The sequence below is a fragment of the Pteropus alecto genome, unplaced genomic scaffold (genome assembly GCF_000325575.1).
Source record: "Pteropus alecto unplaced genomic scaffold, ASM32557v1 scaffold98, whole genome shotgun sequence".
In the NCBI taxonomy this organism is placed as follows: domain Eukaryota; kingdom Metazoa; phylum Chordata; class Mammalia; order Chiroptera; family Pteropodidae; genus Pteropus; species Pteropus alecto.
The window spans coordinates 20,857,263-20,877,945 of record NW_006443570.1 but is presented as its reverse complement, the minus strand read 5'-3'; the positions used below and the strand labels follow the sequence as shown (position 1 = coordinate 20,877,945).

General features: G+C 34.3%; 1 protein-coding gene across 2 annotated transcripts in view; it reads right to left on the bottom strand.

Moving 5' to 3' along the window:
* Positions 1–20,683, bottom strand: part of NSRP1 (nuclear speckle splicing regulatory protein 1) — a 38,872-nt gene extending 18,189 nt beyond the window's left edge. Inside the window, exons 1-3 of one of the 2 annotated variants that reach the window (XM_025041656.1) lie at positions 20,590–20,610; positions 20,130–20,193; positions 19,314–19,407 (exon numbers count right to left, since the gene is read on the bottom strand). Coding sequence is in view for 1 of the 2 variants with exons in the window: in XM_006925036.3 (XP_006925098.1) it covers positions 19,314–19,407; positions 20,590–20,609 (114 nt within the window). In the remaining variant the exon portion in view is untranslated. Of the gene's footprint in view, positions 1–19,313; positions 19,408–20,129; positions 20,194–20,589 lie in introns of both variants that reach the window. The other variant, XM_006925036.3, reaches the window with a different exon arrangement.

Here is a 20,683-nt window from a genome sequence, read left to right as displayed (position 1 = left end):
AAAGATGGACATTATATAATGATAAAGGGGATAATCCATCAAGAACTTATAACATCTATCAATATATACACCTAACATAGCAGCAACGAAATATATAAAGCAACAAGAGACCTAAAGAAACTGACAGTAACACAGTAGTAGGGAACTTTAACATCCCACTTATATCAATAGATAGATCATCCAGACAAAGTTTATAAGGAAAAAGTTGCCTTAAAAATGACCTATTAGATCAGATGCACTCAATAAATCTATGCAGAACATTCCACCCAAAAACAATAGCATGCACATTCTTCTCAAGTGTACATAGACTATATTTAAGAATAAACCATATATTGGGACACAAAGTCTCAACAAATTTAAGGCTGAAATCATATCAAGTATCTTTCTGACCACAACAGTATAACTGGAAATCAACTACAAGAAAAAGTAAAATATAAAATAAAAAACATGTGGACATTCAAAACATGCTACTGAATGACTATAATAAGGTCAACAAGGAACCAAAGAAAAAATTAAAAAATACATGGGGACAAATGAAAAAGAAAATACAACATACTCAAATCTATGGGATACAGCAAAAGCAGTACTAAGAGGGAAGTTTATAGCAATACAGGTCTACCTCAAGAAACATGAAAATTTGCAAATAATCTAATCATATACCTGTGAACAAAAAAGAGCTCTGTATAAATCTGACAAGTTCAGTGACTAAAAATCACCTCAGAGGGTAATCTGATCTTAAATTCCTAACAGGGCAGTCATGGTAGATAGTTATACCCCAGGTCTACCTACTGCTTTAGTAAAAAGGTTTATCTTTGCCTTTGCAAGCCCTGTCCATTGTTCTTGTGCATCTAGGTTAAAACACCTCTGAAATGCCAGAATAATCATCTTTTTCAGACACTTTGGAAGCATAACAACCCTCAAGGGAGCACTTAATCTTGTCAACTATTCTGTAATTCGATCATAAATTTCCCTGCCTTGTTTCCTCTCACCTTCATGTAATTTTCCTTACGTTCTCTCCTTAATTCCAAATGTATAAAAAGAACTACAAACCTGTCATTCACCAGAGCATCTGAGCTCTTGCTTTCAGAATGTCATCAGTTTGGCTTGGATAAATTCTTATAAAAATTCTCTACAGGTTTAGACATCCTTACATTGATATGCCCAAAGTAACCAGAAAAAGAAAAACAAAGTCCAAAGTCAGTAGAAGAAAAGAAAATAATAAAAATCAGGGCAGAAGTAAATGAAATAGACTAAAAAGACAATAAAAAAGATTGGTGAAACTAAGAGCTGGTTCTCTGAAAAGATAAACGTAACTGACAAATCTTTAGCTAGACTCATTAAGGAAAAGTAACAGTAGGCTCAAATACAGTCACGTGCTGCTTAACAATGAGGATACATTCTGAGAAATGCATTGTTAAGTGACTGTCATTGTGCAAACACCATAGAGTGCACTTCCACAAATCTAGATGGTACAGCCTACTACACACCTAGGCTATATGGTAAAGCCTATTGCGCTGTAGGGGAGGAAAAATAATTTACCCTCTACACTCTGGGTTCTTGGCTAAGATATCCCTGTGATAAGAAAAATTAACAGAAAAAAAACAAATAAAAGTTTAATAACATGTATACATGGAAGAGACCTAGGAAAACACATCAAATTCGCTGAAGCCATCACCTTAAATACCATCTTCAGCTGAAGACAAAAGATGTTGGGGGTAGAGGAGAGCCAGTTATGGGCGGTTATCAAGAAAAGCACAGTAAACAAGGGTAAGGTTATACAGATTTAAGTCAATGCCTTCTACACTGATAAGAGTTTCTAGAGGTAAGGTCATCCCCTTCTTCCTGGTACAGCTAGGGAGACATCATTACAAATGGAGATTTCCTTTAGAAATGTAAATGTCTCACAAAGGGTAACTTCTACCAGGTTTTCAGAGCTCCTCCCATGTCTGCCATTTCTTAAAATTAACCAGCCTAAAATAATCCTCATGCCAAATATACATATATGCAGGTAACAAATTGTTCCCCTACAACTCCTAGGCTACAAACCTGTATAGCAAATTACTGTACTGAATACTAGTCAACCGTAAAACAATGGTAAGCATCGGTGTAATATGTAGCACTACAAGACATTATGATGGTTACTGAACCACTAGACAATAGGATTTTTTCAGCACCATTATAATCTTACGGGACTGCTGTCATATATGCAGTCCATTGTTGACCAAAACGTTATGTAGTACATGACTGTAACTGATATTAGAAAGAAAAGAGGAAAGCTTCAATAGATACCACAGAAATACAAAGAATCATTAGAGACTATTATAAACAGCTATATATCACCAAATGAGAAAATCTACAGGAAATGGATAGGTTCTTAGAATCATACAACCTTCCAAAAATGAATCATGAAAAATAGAAAATGTGAATAGACCAATCACTAGTAAGGAAACTGAAAGAGTAATCAAAAACCTCTTCTAAAAACAGAAGTACAAGACCAGAATTCATTGATGAAATCTACTAAATATTCAAGGAAGATTTAATACCTTTCCTCAAACTCTCCCCAAAAAGTGAAGGAAGAAACACTTCCTAATTCTTTTACAAGGTCAACATTACACTGATACCAACCTGCGGGATGGGGGAGGATAAAAAAAAAATACAGGCCAGTATCTCTTGAACACAGATGCAAAAATTTTCAACGAAATATTAGCAGATGACAATACATTCAAAGTTTCATAGATCATGATCCAGTGGGATTATTCCAGGAATGCAAAGATGGTTCAACATCCACAAAACAATCAATGTGACACATTAACAAAATGAAAGATAAAAATCATGACCATTTCAATAGATGCAAAAAAAAAATTTTGATAAGACATGACATCAATTTATGAAAAACTATCAAAAAATGGATTTAGAAAGAAAGTACCTCAACATAAAGGCCACATATGACAAACCTACAGCTAGTTTTGTACTTGAAGGTAAAAAGCTGAAAGCTTTTCTTCTACAATCAGGAACAAGACAAAGATACCTATTCTCATCACTATTATTCAACATAGTATTGGAAGTCCTAGGTATAGCAATCAGGCAAGAAAAAGAAATAAAAGGAATCCAAATTGAAAAAAAAAAAAATAAAGCTGTTACTATGTACAAATGACATGATTTTATATACAGAAAAGCCTTAAAACTCCACCAAAAAACTATTAGAAAACATAAAGTTGTAGGATACAAAATAAATATACAAGCCTGCTGCATTTCTATATACTAATAACAACAAAAAAAAATCAGAAAGAGAAATTAAGAAAACAATCCCATTTACAATTCCAACAAAAATAATAAAATCCTAGGAATAAATTAAACCACAGAGGTGAAAGGCTTGTACACTGAAAAGTATAAGAAAATGTTGAAAGAAATAGAAGAAAACAAAAATAAATGCACAGACAGTCCATGTTCAAGAACTGGAAGAATTAACATTGTTAAAATGTCCACATTCCCTAAAGCAATCAACAGATTCATGCAATTCCTATCAAAATCCCAACAGCATTTTTCATAAAAGCAGGAAAAAATCCTGAAATTTGCACTGAATTATAAAAGACCTAGAATAGCCAAAGCAATACTGAGAAAAAAAGAACAAAGCCTGAAGTAATATGTTCCCTGATTTCAAACTATACTATAAAGCTTTCCAAACCAAACAGTATGGTATTGGCAGAAAAATAGACAGAGGAATCAATAGAACAGAATCAAGAATCCCGAAATAAACTCACACATATACAGACACCTAATTTATGACAAAGAAGCTGAGAACATACAATGGAGAAAGGAAAGTCTCTTCAATAAATGGTATTGGGAAAACTGGATAGCCACATGCAAAAGAATGAAACTAGATCACTATCTTACATGATACATAAAAATTAACTCGAAATGGATTAAAGATTTGAACATAAGCCCAGAAACCATAAAATACATAGAAAAAACATAGGCAGTTAGCCCCTTGATATCGGTCTTAGCCATGTTTTTATAAATTTGACTCCAAAAGATATATATCTGTATCTCATGTCTATATACATGTCTATTTCATATTTATCTCATACACATAGTTATGAAGAATGTCACGAAGGATGCAGTTCTGAAATAACAATCTTTATCTGTTTTATGTGACAATTTCTATGTAATGAAACGACAGCAAAAAGTGGAAGGAGTATAAAAAGGAGGGCAATTCTGGCCTACTCATAAAGAAAACAGTTCTTTAACACATATAGTTTAAGATGTGGATTAAAGGAAAAAAAACTCAGAACATGGTTCTCAATACCCTATGTTGCATCAGTCAAAAAGAGTGGTAGCAAAACCACTCTTTACAAGGTTTAGTGAAAACATATTTACTATATTAATGACATCTCTTCCAACTATTGCTTAATTCATCAAAAAGGAAAACTACATTTTATTCTACTTGGAAACCCAAACTTATTTTCCAAAGGAACATTATTAACTGTGTTAGTAATAACTAGCACACTTAAAATCAACAAACGTCTTGTAATTTTCCCTACCCAGGCCAAATTTTAATAAACTACACTTGGTAATGTATTTTTTCAAAAGACAAGTAATAGTTTGGCTCCTAATATATAATCACAACGACCAAGTCAGGTGTGCAGAGTCCCCAGCACAGACTTTATTAGAGTTCAGTTATAAATACACAATCTCTTGACATTGAAGATGTAGTTCTTGCAGATAAAACCCAAAGGCAGGAAATGAATCTCCTCCCAAATGCTGCATCTTATCTTCAAAGTAACCTCAAATTATTACTAAACTAATAAAGTAATTTTGTTTCTGAAAGTGATCTGATCTATCTTATTTTCAGCTTCTGATAAATCCAAGAATGAGATGGGGGATTATTGCTTTTTGTCTGACTACACACACTGAAACATAGCATAAAAATAAAGAAAAAAAAATTTTTTTAAATGAATTTTATAGTAAAATTATAATAGGCAATATCAAAGCCTGTCAGTATATAAAGATGTATATGGTTTTGAAAATACAGAAGGCTAATTTTGTTGTTTAACAGCAAATGGAAGTAAAGTGTTTACTATCTTCTAATCAGAAATTGTCAGTTAAAAATAATGAGTAAACAGGGTGCAATAAGACTGTATACAAATCAAATTAAACAATAAAAATATAATTATGGTTATTATTGCCTTCTTCATGGAATTTTTCTAACATAATGATTCTTAGCTAATGGCCACATCCAAAACAGAGATTAAGATTCTATTAAAAAGTCACAAAAAAAGCCAAGCTACCAAATATGACTGTCACTCACAAAGTAAGATAGAGATAGAGCATAAAACAGAGCACAAGAAGCATTAAGATGACTAATGATTAACGATAACAATTACTACATCCGTTATTATTTTTATTGTAGCAATATAGCTACCATTTATTATACTTGTACTCTGTGCCATGCACTGTACTAGGCTATATCTCTAATCCTTAAAACAAACTTTTAGTAAGTAATATTATAGAGATTTTTAAAAAAATGCGCAACTAAAACTAGGACATTAAGCAAATTACCCAAGATCTTAAAAGTAGGAAAACACAAAGCTTCTGATTTAAGCTGCCAAATAAATACAAACCACAGTCTCCTCCTCCTCCAAACCCTCAAAATGACAAAAAAGAAATCCATAATCATGCTAGAAAACAAGGGGTACCTTCAATGGACTGGAAATCTGAGGAAAACAGAAGGCAAGAAATCTATCTGCCCACAGAGGTTGAATGCTAGAAAAGGTGAGAACGGTTCTCAGAATACTACATATTCTAAGGTAAGGAATACAAAGAGCAGAAGACAGAGAAGATAGATTAATTGTTTTTTGCATTAGAAGCAGTAATGCAAGTGGATCCTTTTTGGGAAAAAGTAAACGACAAATTTCATTTCTGCCCTTAGTTGGGAATAGTGAGTACAGGATTAGAGAAAGAAATCAATGGAACAGAATAAAAATTCCAGAGGAAAAAAATCCATGTATTTATGAAAATTTATTATATTTATATATAGTAAGTCATTATATCAGGGAGGAAGGCACAGAATGGTAGTTCTCCATCCTACCATACTCAACACCCATCTTTTGTAGGAAGTATTTGTTAACACTTCTATCTATACTGAAATGAAATGCATAGATAATAAAAACTTTCTACACAATTTTTAAAAATTATATATATATACTACTTCTTTCTAATCCAGCTTTGGATACACACATTTAAATATTCCTACAGAAATGTAGAAAATAAAGGGAAAGCAATTTATAATAGAATAACATACTGTATTTCAATATGTAAATGCAATGACGTTAGGAGACAGTAAGTTAAAATTCTTCTACCATGCAGAATCACCATTACCATTAATGCTAACGATAGGAATGCTGACTGCAGAATCGGTGACTCGAATACAATGTGACAATGGTGACAGTGACCTGATTTTCTCAAATGGTCAACTCTTGGTAAAGTTCTAAATAACATAAGATATAATATTCCCTCAACCTACAAAACAGTCACATTAGGAGAAAATTTAGCCTGCATTTTGCCATGGAAAAACAATACTTATTTTAAAAGTATTTTATATTTTATTAAAAAGACTTTAATAAAAATAAAATGTGCAAAACATATTTTGAGTTTATGAGAGAAAAGAACGTAGATCCTAGGCTCATAAAATTATAAATAGCTTTTCATTTATATACATGTTGAGAGGGATTTTACCTATATGGATGGGGTTCATGAGATGCAGAATATCTACCATCCCTGGCCACATCCAAAATCGGTATCAATAATACTCCCTCTCAATAACTGTGATAAGCAAAAGCTATTCGATAAATTTCTTAATGCCCCTCTGGAAGTAGTAACACCCCCACTGAAAACTCTTAGGATAAGGCTACTCGAAAACAAACGAACAAACAAAAAAACTGGACAACAGAATGTCTACCTTGTGGAAATTAATAACCCCATTTCCTAAAAATATTCCTTAGTCACTGGAAGGCAGAGTTGTGTAATTTCACATGATAAAAACCATGTCTCTTTGAAGTTTGGCTGATCTCTGCCAGTTCCCCAACTAACCCTTTTTCTATTGCTTTTGAAATCTAATCTCCCAAACTTTTAAAATTCCATTATAAACTGCCTCTCAGAGGGAATACATTATTAATGTTTAAAAACATGGACTCTGGAAACAGGCAGAACTTCTGGGTTCTACTTCTATTACCTAAGTACTGTGTGATATCGGCCAATTTATTTATTTTTTTTGTGAGGCGACCTTTGGTTGACCTCACAGATTGCAAGGACTTTGTCAGTTTACAATCCCTTATTTATTTATTTTTTATTTTTTTCAGCCAATTTATTTAACTTCTTGACATCTTAGTTTCCTTAGCTATAAAATCTTTTTCCTTTAGCTTCTTCCCTTTTAACTTAAACATGCACAAATCACCTCTATTTTAAGACAAACAAAAGAGAAAATTCCGCCAACTCTACCATTATTCCTTCAAACTATCATTTCCATCTCTTTCTCTCTTTGTTGTCAAACTCTCTCAAAATAAGACCATGAATTAAATCAAGTGAATTAATGATCAGATAATAGAACAGAAAAGATGGAAAGGGAGACTGCAGAGCTAAGAAAACGTATTGAGGATGAAAACATCTTTAGAGCTAATAAATCAGAAACAGAAAGAAACAGAAAAGACAACTGAAATACTGATGAATATTGAACATAATCATGGCTAAATGCAGAGAAAAAGACAAATACTGAGTAAGTCCCCCTCAAATCTGTTTAAAGCTCTCATCCTACCCAGCTCAACTTGTTCTTGATCCTTGTCATTTTCTACATTAACATGTAATCTACTTATCTGTTAGTCTATTTATCATCTCTCCTCTTCCCATTAAAATGAAATTTAAGTTCCACAAGGGCAATAGACTGGCACAGAGCAAGGAATCACTAAATATTTGTTGAATGAACTAATGAATAAATGCATGATGACATGGAAGACAAAAAGATGACCCTCCAAAAAACGATAACCTAGAAAATGGATCAGAAAAAAAGTACTGATATGATGACAAATTTCTATGAAATGAAAGAAAAGTTAAATATTTAGATTAAAAGCAATGACATGTAACTCAAAGGATACAGAGATAAAGGCTATAAAGAAAATATTCACCAGGTGTCCAAGCCAATTAATTAACAGTCATTTAAAAGTGAGATAAAAAACTATAGTATTGTGCTTTTTCATAAGACTATTGAGTGCCGGAAAAAAACAACTCATGTCCACAGGTTTTGAAATAAACTTATTCTAGAAACACTATCCTCATTCGAATATTTAGGTGATAAACACAAAAGACAACCATACCTTAACAATCAAGAACTGAGGAAATAATGCTCCTATGAGTAGATGCTGAAAAACTACTCATCAATGATATCAAGCCAAAGATTGCAAAAAAAAAACCAAAAAACAACAAAAAAGACAAAAAACAAAAAAGAAAACAAAAAACAAAACAAAAATAAAGGCACTGGCAAAAGGACCAGTAGAGTACAATGAATCAAATTAAAAACAAAATATTACAAGAATGCAAGGATGATTTAACTTCAAAAATTTAATGTAAACACACATTAATAAATGCTAAAAAATTACAATTTAATACTCATTTATGATAAAACTTTTTGGTAAACTAGAAATAGTAAAACCTTACAGCAAATATCACAGTTAATTGTGAAACTTTATTTAAGCAACTCCCATTAAAGTCAGCAATATAACAATGTTTCTACCACTGCTTCTATTTATATTGTAGTTTCCAGGTAATGCAGTAAGACACACATAACACATGAAGAAAGAAATACACGGTAAAAGAATTGAAAATAAACAAAATTATCTTTATTTGCAGACAATATGATTGTCCACAAAGGAAATCCAAAAGAATCATCAGGCATACTAACAGAATGATAGAGGTACTAGAATTAAATCAACAACAAAAAAATGAGAAGCATTCAGATACTAGTAATAACAAATTAGAAAAAATTCCCTCATCCAAGAGCAACAAGGGCTATAAGGTATATAGAAATAAATCTAACAAAAGATAAAAATGAACTTTATGGAATAAATTATAAAAATATACTAAAGGATATACAAAACACCTGAACAAATAAATATGCCAAGTTTACAAATGAAGACTGTAATATTAAAATATTCTCTCCTAATCTATAAATTCAATGCAATTCCAACCAAAATTCCTTTAGTTTTCTTATTATGAAACTGAAGATGACACTAAAATTCACTTAGATGACCTAAGGCAATTTTAAAGGACAAGAATAGGACACCATAATGGAGAATAGGCTACAGAGAAGAGAATATAAGACAATACACTACTCTGCAGCTCCAAAATAAGGTGTCTGGCCTTTATCCTAAAAGAAATAGGAAGTCAATAGTTATTTTAAAACAAGCAAGATGACTTTGATTGAAGTGTGCAAAAATGTACTGGAGAGGCTTCAAAGACAGCCTGGGAAGTCACGGAAAATGGCAGACAGAGTATGGACCAACAAAAATTCTCCTCTCCATAAAAGCATGAAAAACACTGGCCAAAAAAAAAAAAAAAAAAAAAAAAAAGGTCAGAATCAGCTTTTTTACAACTCTGGAAATTAACCAAAGGCTTACAGCAATCCAGGGAGCAATTATTCAAGAACACCTGGAGAGGGGCTCGCAAGATGGTGTAGAAGGTAGAGGTTGTGCATACCTCCTCTAGTGACCATACCAAAACTATAACAAAATTACAGAGCAACCAGTACACTGAGTCACCTGAAGTCTGGCTGAAGAGAAACCCTATAACCAGATCACTTCAAAATGACAGGAGGGGCAGAGATGCGAAACAGTTAGGCCCTACAACTGTGTGTAGCCTTTGAGAATCGGGAGGGCTATTTTGGCTGCAGAGCCACCTCTCAAACTTGAGAAGTAAGGGGTCCCAGCTGCACAATACGTTCCCCAGTACAAGGTTCCAGTGCCAGGAAGAGAAGTCCCCACAACCTTTGGTTGTGAAAACCAGCAGAAGTTGTGGCTGAGTGAGATGATGGGCTGCAGGAAGCAGAGAACTTCCTCTTAAAAGTCCCGTACCCGGCTTTACTCGCTGACGGACCTGCTCTGAGCTCCAGCACTGGGGCAGCTGCTTGCGGGGTGACAGGGACATATAAGGAAGTGCTGAGCTGTCAAGCTTCAGGGTGAAGGCTGGAGGGGCAGCTTGCTTCCAGACAAAGGTGAAGCAGAAACCACTCTTCCTTTTGAGTCCCCTCCTACCAGCCTGCAGACACAGGTGCCATCAACCTGGATAAGACAGGTCGCTCTGCCCAGGGAATTCCTTGAGACTCCACCTCTCCCAACTTGTGGGCCTACCCAAGCAGATTCCAGTGACTTATTTCATACAAACCAACTGTCTTGGCCCCTGCTGCGAATTTTCATATCTATCAAATTCTCACAAAACCCAAAGCAGCAGCATCTATCTGGCCTCAACATGGTCTGTACCTCTTGCTGAGCAGTCTCAAGCTCCGCACTAGTGGTAGCCAGCCTTGGTTTCTGACTGGCCCCCTTGGGGCACCTATGAGCTCAGCGCAGGTGGCAGCCATATGTGGATTGCTTGGTGACCCTTACCAGGTGGCCCTGGAGGTGCACAGGCTGTGGTTGAACTTGGCCTGCAGCTAGACCCCTCCTAGGACTGTGCCACCAGCCCCTATAGCACACCTACTACATAAAACCACTCTACTAAGACCAGGAGACTTAGAAGCCCTACCTAATTCATAGAGGCATAGGGAGGAAGCCAAAATGGGGAGACAGAGAAGCATGTCCCACATGAAAGAACAGAACAAAGCTCCAGAAAAAGAATTCACCAAAATGGAGACAAGTAATATACCAGATGCAGAGTTCAAAACACTCGTTATAAGGATGCTCAAGGAACTTAGGAGAAGAGTAGATGAACTTTAACAAAGAGATAAAAAAAACAAACAAACAAACAAACAAAAAAACACATAAAAATGGAGATAGAAAACAACAGGAAGCCAGTAAGAAATGAAGACTACAATATCTGGGATGCAGAGTACATTAGAAGGAATCAACGGAGTGAATGAAACAGAGGACTGAATCAGTGACATGAGGATGGAGTAGCAGAGGACACCCAATCAGAAAAGCGACAAGAAAAAAAGAATCTAAATAAAATGAAAATAGTTTAAGAAGCCTCTGGGATGTCAAACGTAACAAAATTTGCATCATGGGGTACCAGAGGGAGAAGAGAGAGTGCAAGGAATTGAAAACCTATTTGAAGAAATAATGACAGAAAACTTCCCTAACCTGGTGAAGGATATAGACATACAATCCCAGGAAGTTCAGAGAGTCTCAAAGATGAACTCAAAGAGGCCCACACCAAGACACATCATAATTAAAATGCCAAAGGTTAAATTCAAAGAGAGAATCTTAAAAGCAGCAGGAGAAAAGCAACTGGTTACCTACAAGGGAGCTCCCATAAGCTGATTTCTCAACAGCAACTTTACAGGCCAGAAGAACTGGCATAAAATATTCAAAGTAATGAAAACCCAGGACCTACAACCAAGATTACTTTACCCCAGCAAAGCTATCGTTTAGAATTGGACAGATAAAGAGCTTCCCAGACATGAAAATGCTAAAGAAGTGCATCATCACCAAGCCAGTATTACAGGAAATGTTGGAGGAACTTCTTTAAGAAAAAAAAAAAAATACGTATGAAAAGTCTAAATAAAGAATGGCAACAGCTACGTATCCATCAACAAGTACCTCAAATGAAAAAGAATTAAGTGCTCCAATCAAAAGACAGAATAGCTGAATGGATAAGAACACAAGACCCTTACATATGCTGCCTACAAGAGACTCACTTCAGATTAAAAGACACACACAGACTAAAACTAATGAGATGGAAAAAGATATGTCATGATGGAGCTAGAGGGTAGTGTGCTGAGTGAAGTAAGCCAGATAGAGGCAAATGCCATATGACTGTACGTATATGTGGAATCTAAAGAACAAAATAAACAAAAAAAACAGAATCAAACTCATACAGATAACAATTTAAGGGTTACTAGCTGGGAGGCAGTTTGGGGGGGGTCGGTGAAAAAGAGGCAAGGGATTAAGTAGTACAAATTGGTAGTTACAAAATAGTCATAGAGATAGAAAATATAGCACAAGAAATATAGCCAATAATCTTGTAATAACTATGCACAGTGTCATGGGGCAGTAGATTTATTGGGGTGATCGCATTGTGAGTTATATAGATGTCTAATTCCTACGTCATACACCTGAAACTAATAATACTGTATGCCAACTAGAACTAAAAACTAAACTAATAGTAATAATAAAAGAATAACCAAATCTCAGTAAGAACTTTGAAATATTTTAACTTGCCCTACCTTCCATCATTCCTTTCCGAGTGCCACAACAGCCTAAAAACAGCAGCCCACACTCATGGTAGAAACCAGCAGTCTGGCAGCCACTGGAAAGGGGGAAGAATGAGGTCAGAACTCTTTCAAGACCCCTATCTCAGAGAATTATTTTTGGACCTCTCTGGTAGTTCCTAGAAGACATCACTCTCAATGATGTCTTAATTGACTTGACAGAGCTGCCAAGTAAAACAGTCTTTTCCCTGGGGGCAGCTGTCAAAAACAATCAAAGACAACTGTTGAACATCAGGGTGGCCTGAGGCAGTGGATAATAGCTCTAACAACTAGGATAAACAACATGCTAACCAAACAAAGCTTAAAAAGTAAAGCTGAGGAATAGAATGTCCACAGGGGATTTTAAAAGCTCCAACATATACCTGGGGATCATGAAGTCCAAAGACCTTTGTGCATGATCAGGAAATACCTGAGAAGTTCTAAACTCACAACTAACCTTAAGGACTCTGCACAAGCAAGAAGTGAAGGCTAAAGCAAAGCTGTAAAATGCCTGGCTGTGTATTAAAGGTGTATCCTACAGAGAGGGACTCAGAACCTCTAGGCGGATCAGAGACTTAGTTGCAGGTGTTTAAGGAAATCGCTGTCAAATCATTGGCTGACCACTAAGCTAAAAATCAAGAACACTTCAGTGGCCACACACAGTGATGAATACAAATTTTAAGAATTAGTTCAGAAAAGTCACTAACAAAAAATAAAAACATAAAAAACAACAAACAGGAAGAGGGGAGGCTCTGATTCCCAGTCACTACATTATTTTAAATGTTTTCAACTGAAAATTATGAGACATGCAAAGAAACAATAAAGTGTGATCCACACACAGAATAAATTCAAAGAACTAAAGGAAACTATGTCTACAGAATTAAAAAGTATGAGAACAATGTTTCAACAAACAATACCAATAAAGAGAAAATATAAAAACAAACTAGAGTTGAAAAATTCAACAATGCCTGTCCATTATTTTTCAGACCAAAATGATTTTTTTGAAATAATTTACCCATGTACCAACATAAGTAAATTTGGCTAAAACACAGATTTAAACAGAGATTCACAAAGCAACTTACATGAGGACTCAGGATTAATACCATTTCTTTCCTAAAAAAGAACAAAAATTCCTACTTGATCTCATCTTCATAATCTGGGTTCTTTCAGCTACTTCTGTAATGCTCTTATCCTACAGGTAGATAAAATAAGGAGAATAGAATTCCCTTGCCATCTCTCCCACTCCTAACAGAATTCTACCATTTATTGCTATCCTTTTCTCTCTTCTAGCATTTCTTTGTTTCATTCTCAGACAGCAGGTCCAGCAGGTCAAGGGATGAATTTTTAAAGCCCTCATTGCTAATACCGCTATCAGAGATATGAATTTCTAGAAATTCAGTTCAGTAGTATATGAGAAAAATATAAACAATTCTTATCCATCATTAAAGTAACCCAATTTCCTGCCATTTTCACAATATGCTTTGTCATGTCTATACAAAACTGTCACTTTATTTGAACTATACCAGACTATGTCCTGAGAAATAGGAAATTATAACTGATGAAAAATCACAACTGAAACAATTTATTGATTCAGATGTATGACAATGTTCAAATAGATTAAAATTTTAACTTTTTCCTACCATTAGAGCAAGCTAAACAGGCTTCTAACTAAAATAAGACTAATTTTTCAATAGGAAAACAGATCTATGAAGACTGCTTTATTTTTTCAGGAAAGTTTTTTTTTTAAATTGGAATTAAAGTGAAGAAAGATTAAGATAGTGAAAGCAATGAAAGCATATCATGTAATTCAGTATCTTGTTAACGTTTCTAACTTTGGGAATATACAATTACAGTTATCTTTTTTTAAAGCTCTTATCTCCCATTCTTCAAAATGTAACAATGAAGTAAAAACATAATTTTGAAAAAAAATAAAAACCTTAATACTATCATCAATAAAAATAAGTTTTCATTTATTTTCTACTTATATATACGCAGTTTTGTCTGACCATTTATACATATTCAATTTTGTATTCTCCTTTATCCACCTTTAATTTTATGTTTTTAAATAATTCCAATATTCTCTATCTCCCTCTCATATTATGCCTTTAATGAGACGAAATGTTATTTCCTTGTATATTTTAGTATGATTTGAAAACAAAGTATCTTATGGGAATTCCTTAAAATTCACCATAAATTTTTCTTAAAAATATTTTTTCAATTACGAAACTACTGTAGAAATTTGGAAAATACAGAAAAGTATAAAAAGCAAAGTAACTACTCATAAGTCCACTGCAAAGACAATTACTATTAATATTCTTAAATGCTTTTATTTTTTCCTTTGATTTTAAGTATAACAATTTTGTATATACATTGCACCACACTTTACTTAGCCATGCTTTCACTGTTGAAAGTTGGATTGATTCTAGGCTTTTGCTATCATAAAAAAACCTAATAAAGACCTCTGAATACCTATAAGTCTTTAATACAAATTTCTGACAATTTCCTTAAGAGACTTTTTAAAGGGAAAATACTGGCATGGTTTCTGTCTTCTGATTGACATAGTGGGTTAAATATACTTAACTTTTAAAGGATTGATACAAATTGCAAAACTCTTTCTAAAAAGGGACATCAATTTACACTAACAAACTCTGCATGCCCATTTCATCAAAACCTTGTTATTATTTTTCACAAGTATTTGTTAATATAGTAAAAAATGGCAGCTCAATGTTGTCCTAATTTACATGTCTTAAATACAGTAATATTAAATATTTTTAATGTTTATTAGATACTTCCATTTCTTCTATATTTGTCTATAAATGTATTTTCCTCACTTTCCTGGGGTTTTAGTGTTTTTCTTTGTTTTTATAAATGCTTTATATCTATGAAAATGAATGCTTAACTCATAAAAAGACTATACCATGGCTTTCTGAGAGTCTCAAAGTATAATTATTACTATCATCCACCATTTATCTGACAGTTTATATATAAAAATAAATTAATAAATTTTAGCTATCTAGTATAACTTAGTACTCTCTTTCAAAGAGATCAAGGAATTTTGTATCTTTATCTAAAAGCAATAATTCTTAGGTTATATGGATCATACCTCTTCAGGAATATGTACTACATTGCAAAATGGGATCTCAGAAAAATATTATTGTCTAGAAATAAGCATATGAACTGCCAAAATTAAAAGGAAAATCCATTATGTTCTCTGAAATAAGCATTTATCATGGAGAAATATCTAAAAGGAAGTTCCATGCAACTTCCTTTGACTTTGACTTGTCATGCAACATCTAACTAATCACAAACCACCTTATAACACTTGTGAAAATTAGTTATATGTATTTTTGAGAATTGTATACATCAGAGATCAGCAAGTTAAAGCCAAATCCAGCTGCCTCCCTTTTTGTAAAGTTTATTAGAACACATTAGTCATGTTCATTCATTTACATATTCTCTACTGGCTTTCACACTATGAGAGCAAAGTTGAGTAGCTGGTCTACAAACCCTCAAACATGTACTACTTGGCTCTTTACAATATAGTAAAATAAATATTTTAATCATTCTTGAAAGCCAGCACAGATATCCATATCCTGACTGACGGAGCTCATACAAGAATTGCATGCAAATAACTTATAATCCAAAGTATAAAAAGCTAAGTGCTCCAAGAAAGGTAAAGAGCGTCATAAAAAGAGTTTGTTTCCAGTAGGGGAAATCTTAAAAGCAGCAGCTTCTGCAATGGATTTTGAAGGATGGCTATAATTTTGACATAAGATGGGAAGACTTCCAGTGTGAAGAAAAGCAGACTTGTGAAAAACAACAAACATGACAGTGTACTTCGCATGGAGGAACAATAGTTAGGAGAAAATGCTAATAACCATTTGAAACCAAAATATAGGAAAGGCTTTTAGTATCAGGATCAGCAGTGTAGATTTAAATACAATTAGGTTCAAGAACAAGAGAATAACAGTGATTCAAACTGAATTTGAGGAGAGACAGGTAATAAGGAAACTAGTTACAAAGCTAAAATAATCCAAGAGAGAAGTAATGAAGGTGGTGGCAATGGGACTGGGAAAAAATAAGATAAACACATTACCATCATAGCAAAAACACTCAAACTCTTATGATTAGACAGTAGCATTTGGACATACTATGACCCTCTTAACTCATATGGGGCAAAAACTCTTCATCTCTCTTGCCTCTGAACCAAATAATGATTATTCCTAATTAGTTCTAATAACTTTAAAAAGAACATTTAAATAATAATTTAAGATACTAGATTATCACTATCCCATTTTTAAACCAACTCTGGGTACAAGTACATATTAAAATAGAATTCATTTGCTAGGGCCCTTCTGCTGGACCACTGAAAGGAAAAGTCTGATCTTAAATTTGGGCTCTTGACTGCTTCTGCTGAATTGCTGAAAACAACAGATGGATTTGCTTCAAAGCAGCTCCCTCCATGCATACCAAATGCCCTCCTCAAGAGGGGAACCTTAAATATAATAAAAAATGTAAACCAAAATATTTTTCTCTATATTTTCTAAAGTATCAATAATTTTATAGAGATTTTACAGTCAAACTTCACATATATTTAAATAATATACTCAACCAAAAAATTTACTTATTAGTATGAGGATAAGCTGGAATTCACTAAACTGATTTCTTTTTTTTTATAGGTAAGAAAATTATGCTAAAGAAGAGTTTTATATTCCGTTCATTAAAAACTAAGCTGCAGCTCCCTTATCAGCGGGTTCTGGTTGGGCTCCACTAAAAGACGACAAAAGAATGTATACTGGAGGGTAGGAGAAAGGGAAAAGACAAGGAATTTCTCCCTGCTTTTCTAAGACTGAATCTCCCTAGTGGCTTCAACTCCTTCCGAAAATGTCCAGTTCCCAGAAGGTAACCCCAGCCCCAGCCTCTAGGACCCATCTTCTACCTGTACTCCTCCATTTATCACTATTTGCTTCTTATTACTGCTAATCTCTGAACTGCATCACTATCTTTGTTTGGCTTCTCAAGTATTCTATCACCTATGTAACCAATTTTCTCTATTAAAGTCTCTCTACATAAAAAAAAATGAGGATTGAGGAAGGGAAAGGAAAACAAAATGGCCTAGACCTATCTTTTCTGACTCTAATGTACCCACTGTTCAGCCATCACCAGTCTCATTTCACAATGGAAAAGAAACAGCAATAACATAAGTAAACTTTCTAGATCACTTGTATAAACTCATTCTTCTCAAACTGAAGTATATGTTGCTTTGTATTATTACATGGTGTGCCAAGACGATTTATGTGAACCTACAGAATAAGCATGCTATATTTTTCTGTTGTCTCCATGGATAAATGATTTAAAAAATTATTTGTACATTAAAATAAACCACAAGGGTGCTATCAATTCAATGGAAGAATATTCTTCAACAAATGGTGTTGGGACAAATGAATATCCACATGCAAAGAATGAAGTTGGACCCTCTACTTCATACCATATAAAAAAAAATTTAACTCAAAATGGATCACAGACCTAAATTTAAGAGCTTAACTACAAAATTCTTAGAAAACTTCGGCATAAATCTTTGTGACCTTGGATTAAGCAATGGTTTCTTAGGTATGACAGCAAAGCAGGAAGAAATCTGAGGAAAAAAAATGGACTTCCTCAAAACTGAACTTTTGTGCTTCAAAGGACATTATCAAGAAAGTGAAGACACAATCTACAGAATGGAAGAAAATATCTCTTCCATTCTGATTATCTCTAATAAGGGACTTGTATCTAGAATATGTAAAGAAATCTTACAACTCACAACATGACAACCAAATAAAAAATAGGCAAATGATATAAAGACATTTCTCCAAAGATGACATACACAGATGGCCAACATCATTGGCCATTAGGAAAATACAATCAAAACCACAATGAGATAATTGTCAGGGGCAGAATGTGGGGAAGTAGAATGAATGCAAAGGAATATTAAAGAACTTTCAGGGTAGAGGGGAATGTTATATATCTTGACCGGGGCATTTATATTGTCAAAAGTCTTCAACCTGTACACTTAAAATCCTTTAGTCTTATTATATGTAAATTATACCTCCATTTTTAAAAAAGGTGAGCCATCTAGAATCAATTTCTTCAACAGAAGGAAAGCAAGAAGCAAAGTATCAAATATGTTCAATTACCTACCTATGCTTTACATAATTAGTAAAAACTGAAAGAGAAGCTATTTTTCAGCCAAAGTAAAAGAAATACCAGACTGATACAAAAGTTCTTTTAGAAATACAGAATATGACTGAAGTAAGAGATAAGCACACATTTGGTTTTGTTTCTGCTATAAACTGTGGGTTTCACAGGAAAACACTGTTTTGGCTGCTAAAACACACAATGTTCATATTAGATGTTATTACTGCAGTACTATCTATAGTAACTTTACATACTACCGTAATTATAACACCTAGCAATTACACTTAGAAGACACCGATCAACCATAAAAGTACTCTCATAAAAAACTACTTTGCTAATAAAAATTTCTAGGAAATTGGTGACATCTTAATAGCTTATTTTCAGGGAACTTTACACCAAAAATTTTGTTACATCAGTATTAGCTGTCTAAAATGACCACGTAATTCTTTAAAAACAACTAAAGTTCGTAGCTTTCAGGAAAAAACAATCAGACTGTCCATATATCACTTACAAAGGAAAAAAATAATCAGCGGAGCTTCTTTCTTTAAATATTCCCTTTGATAACTCTGTAAATGATAACATACTTCAAATACACTGTATTGACAAATAACTAAAGCAACAACATAAAATTCAATTTTAAAAATATGTATTTCCAACAATTCGGTAGAAAAACAGGTTCCCTTACCTCGTCATCATCATCGGAATCATTCCCAAACACTGATGGTTTCTGCAAAACAGGGAGCAACTGCTGTGCTTTCTTTGGCAAAATAAGCCCATACCTGCATTTGTTTTGAAATAAAAATTACACCATTATACTTAAATGTTTAAAAATAATTCATCTACTACTTCTTCCAGATGAAGCTACCAATTCAAAATGTCATACAGCCTATGAATATATAACACTGTTTCTGATTTTCAATCATCGCACAACTCTAAATGTGTTAAGATTTTATAATTACTCTAAGTAATTATTTGTGGACAGGGGCCAAATTCAAATACCATTTTAACCAAAGAAGAGAAATAATTGAAGAGTTCAGAAATGTTTTAGATGGTGAAATGATAGTAAGGTTTTAAAAAGAACATGTTAGTGGAAAGCTCAGTTCATGTCCATTACAAATTAAAAAAACTCTAAATTACCCTTGTGGTCTAACAAGAGTCAAGAAAATAGATTTTTTTTCCTACTGGGTACTTACACAGTTTTAAATAAGTTATTGGGTAATATCATCCACAAAATTTTTTTTAAAGATTACATTAACTGAGAAACCCAAGTATTCATAGGGTAAATTTCCATAACACTTTAGTAGGCTCACTTGCTTTGTCTTGAAGCGTCTGAGAGAACATCCCATCAGAGCCAACTCATTTAACTTCTCACATTTTGGCCTTTAAGATGCAGCAATCTCAGGAAGCCACATCAAAAGGATTATACAGCAATGGTAAAACTTCCAAGAACATATAATGTTTCTTTTGCGGCAACGTAAACCCCAATTCCCTATATGCCTACCCTTTTCTGTGGCTTCTCAGCACATTCCTAAAACGAGAAGGGAGGGCGGGAATCGGGACTTGAGCTGCCAAGGAGAAAAAGGCCCGCTAAGGAAGCCAAGAATTGTCTCTTCTCATTGCCCTTGAAGGCATCCAAACGGGGAGAGAAACTCAAGCGCGGGGTAGGAAGCAAGACTGAGGGGCCTCAGACCGAGCTTTTGGAAAATAGAAAAGTCTCGCTCTCTGCCCCTCAGCCTAACTTCCTTTATTTCCTCACAAGTTTCTCCCTCAAACTTCGGACATCCATCCTGGAAAATGTGAGGGGGGAGGGGAATATGTGTTCCTCGGGATTTCTCGCTTTTCCCCGTCTCTATCCCTGACGACACAGCCCCTTCACTTCCAGCGCATTTTTACTCCTCAGCCAAAGACAGTCGCCGTTGTTTCTCATTCCCCAGCCTGACCCTAACTCCCGGATCACTCACTGCCTGCCCGGAATCGCCATCTTGCTCTCGTCTCCGCTGAACGTGGCCGTCGCCGACGTGACGCTGACGCAGACGATGACGTAGTCACGTAAAC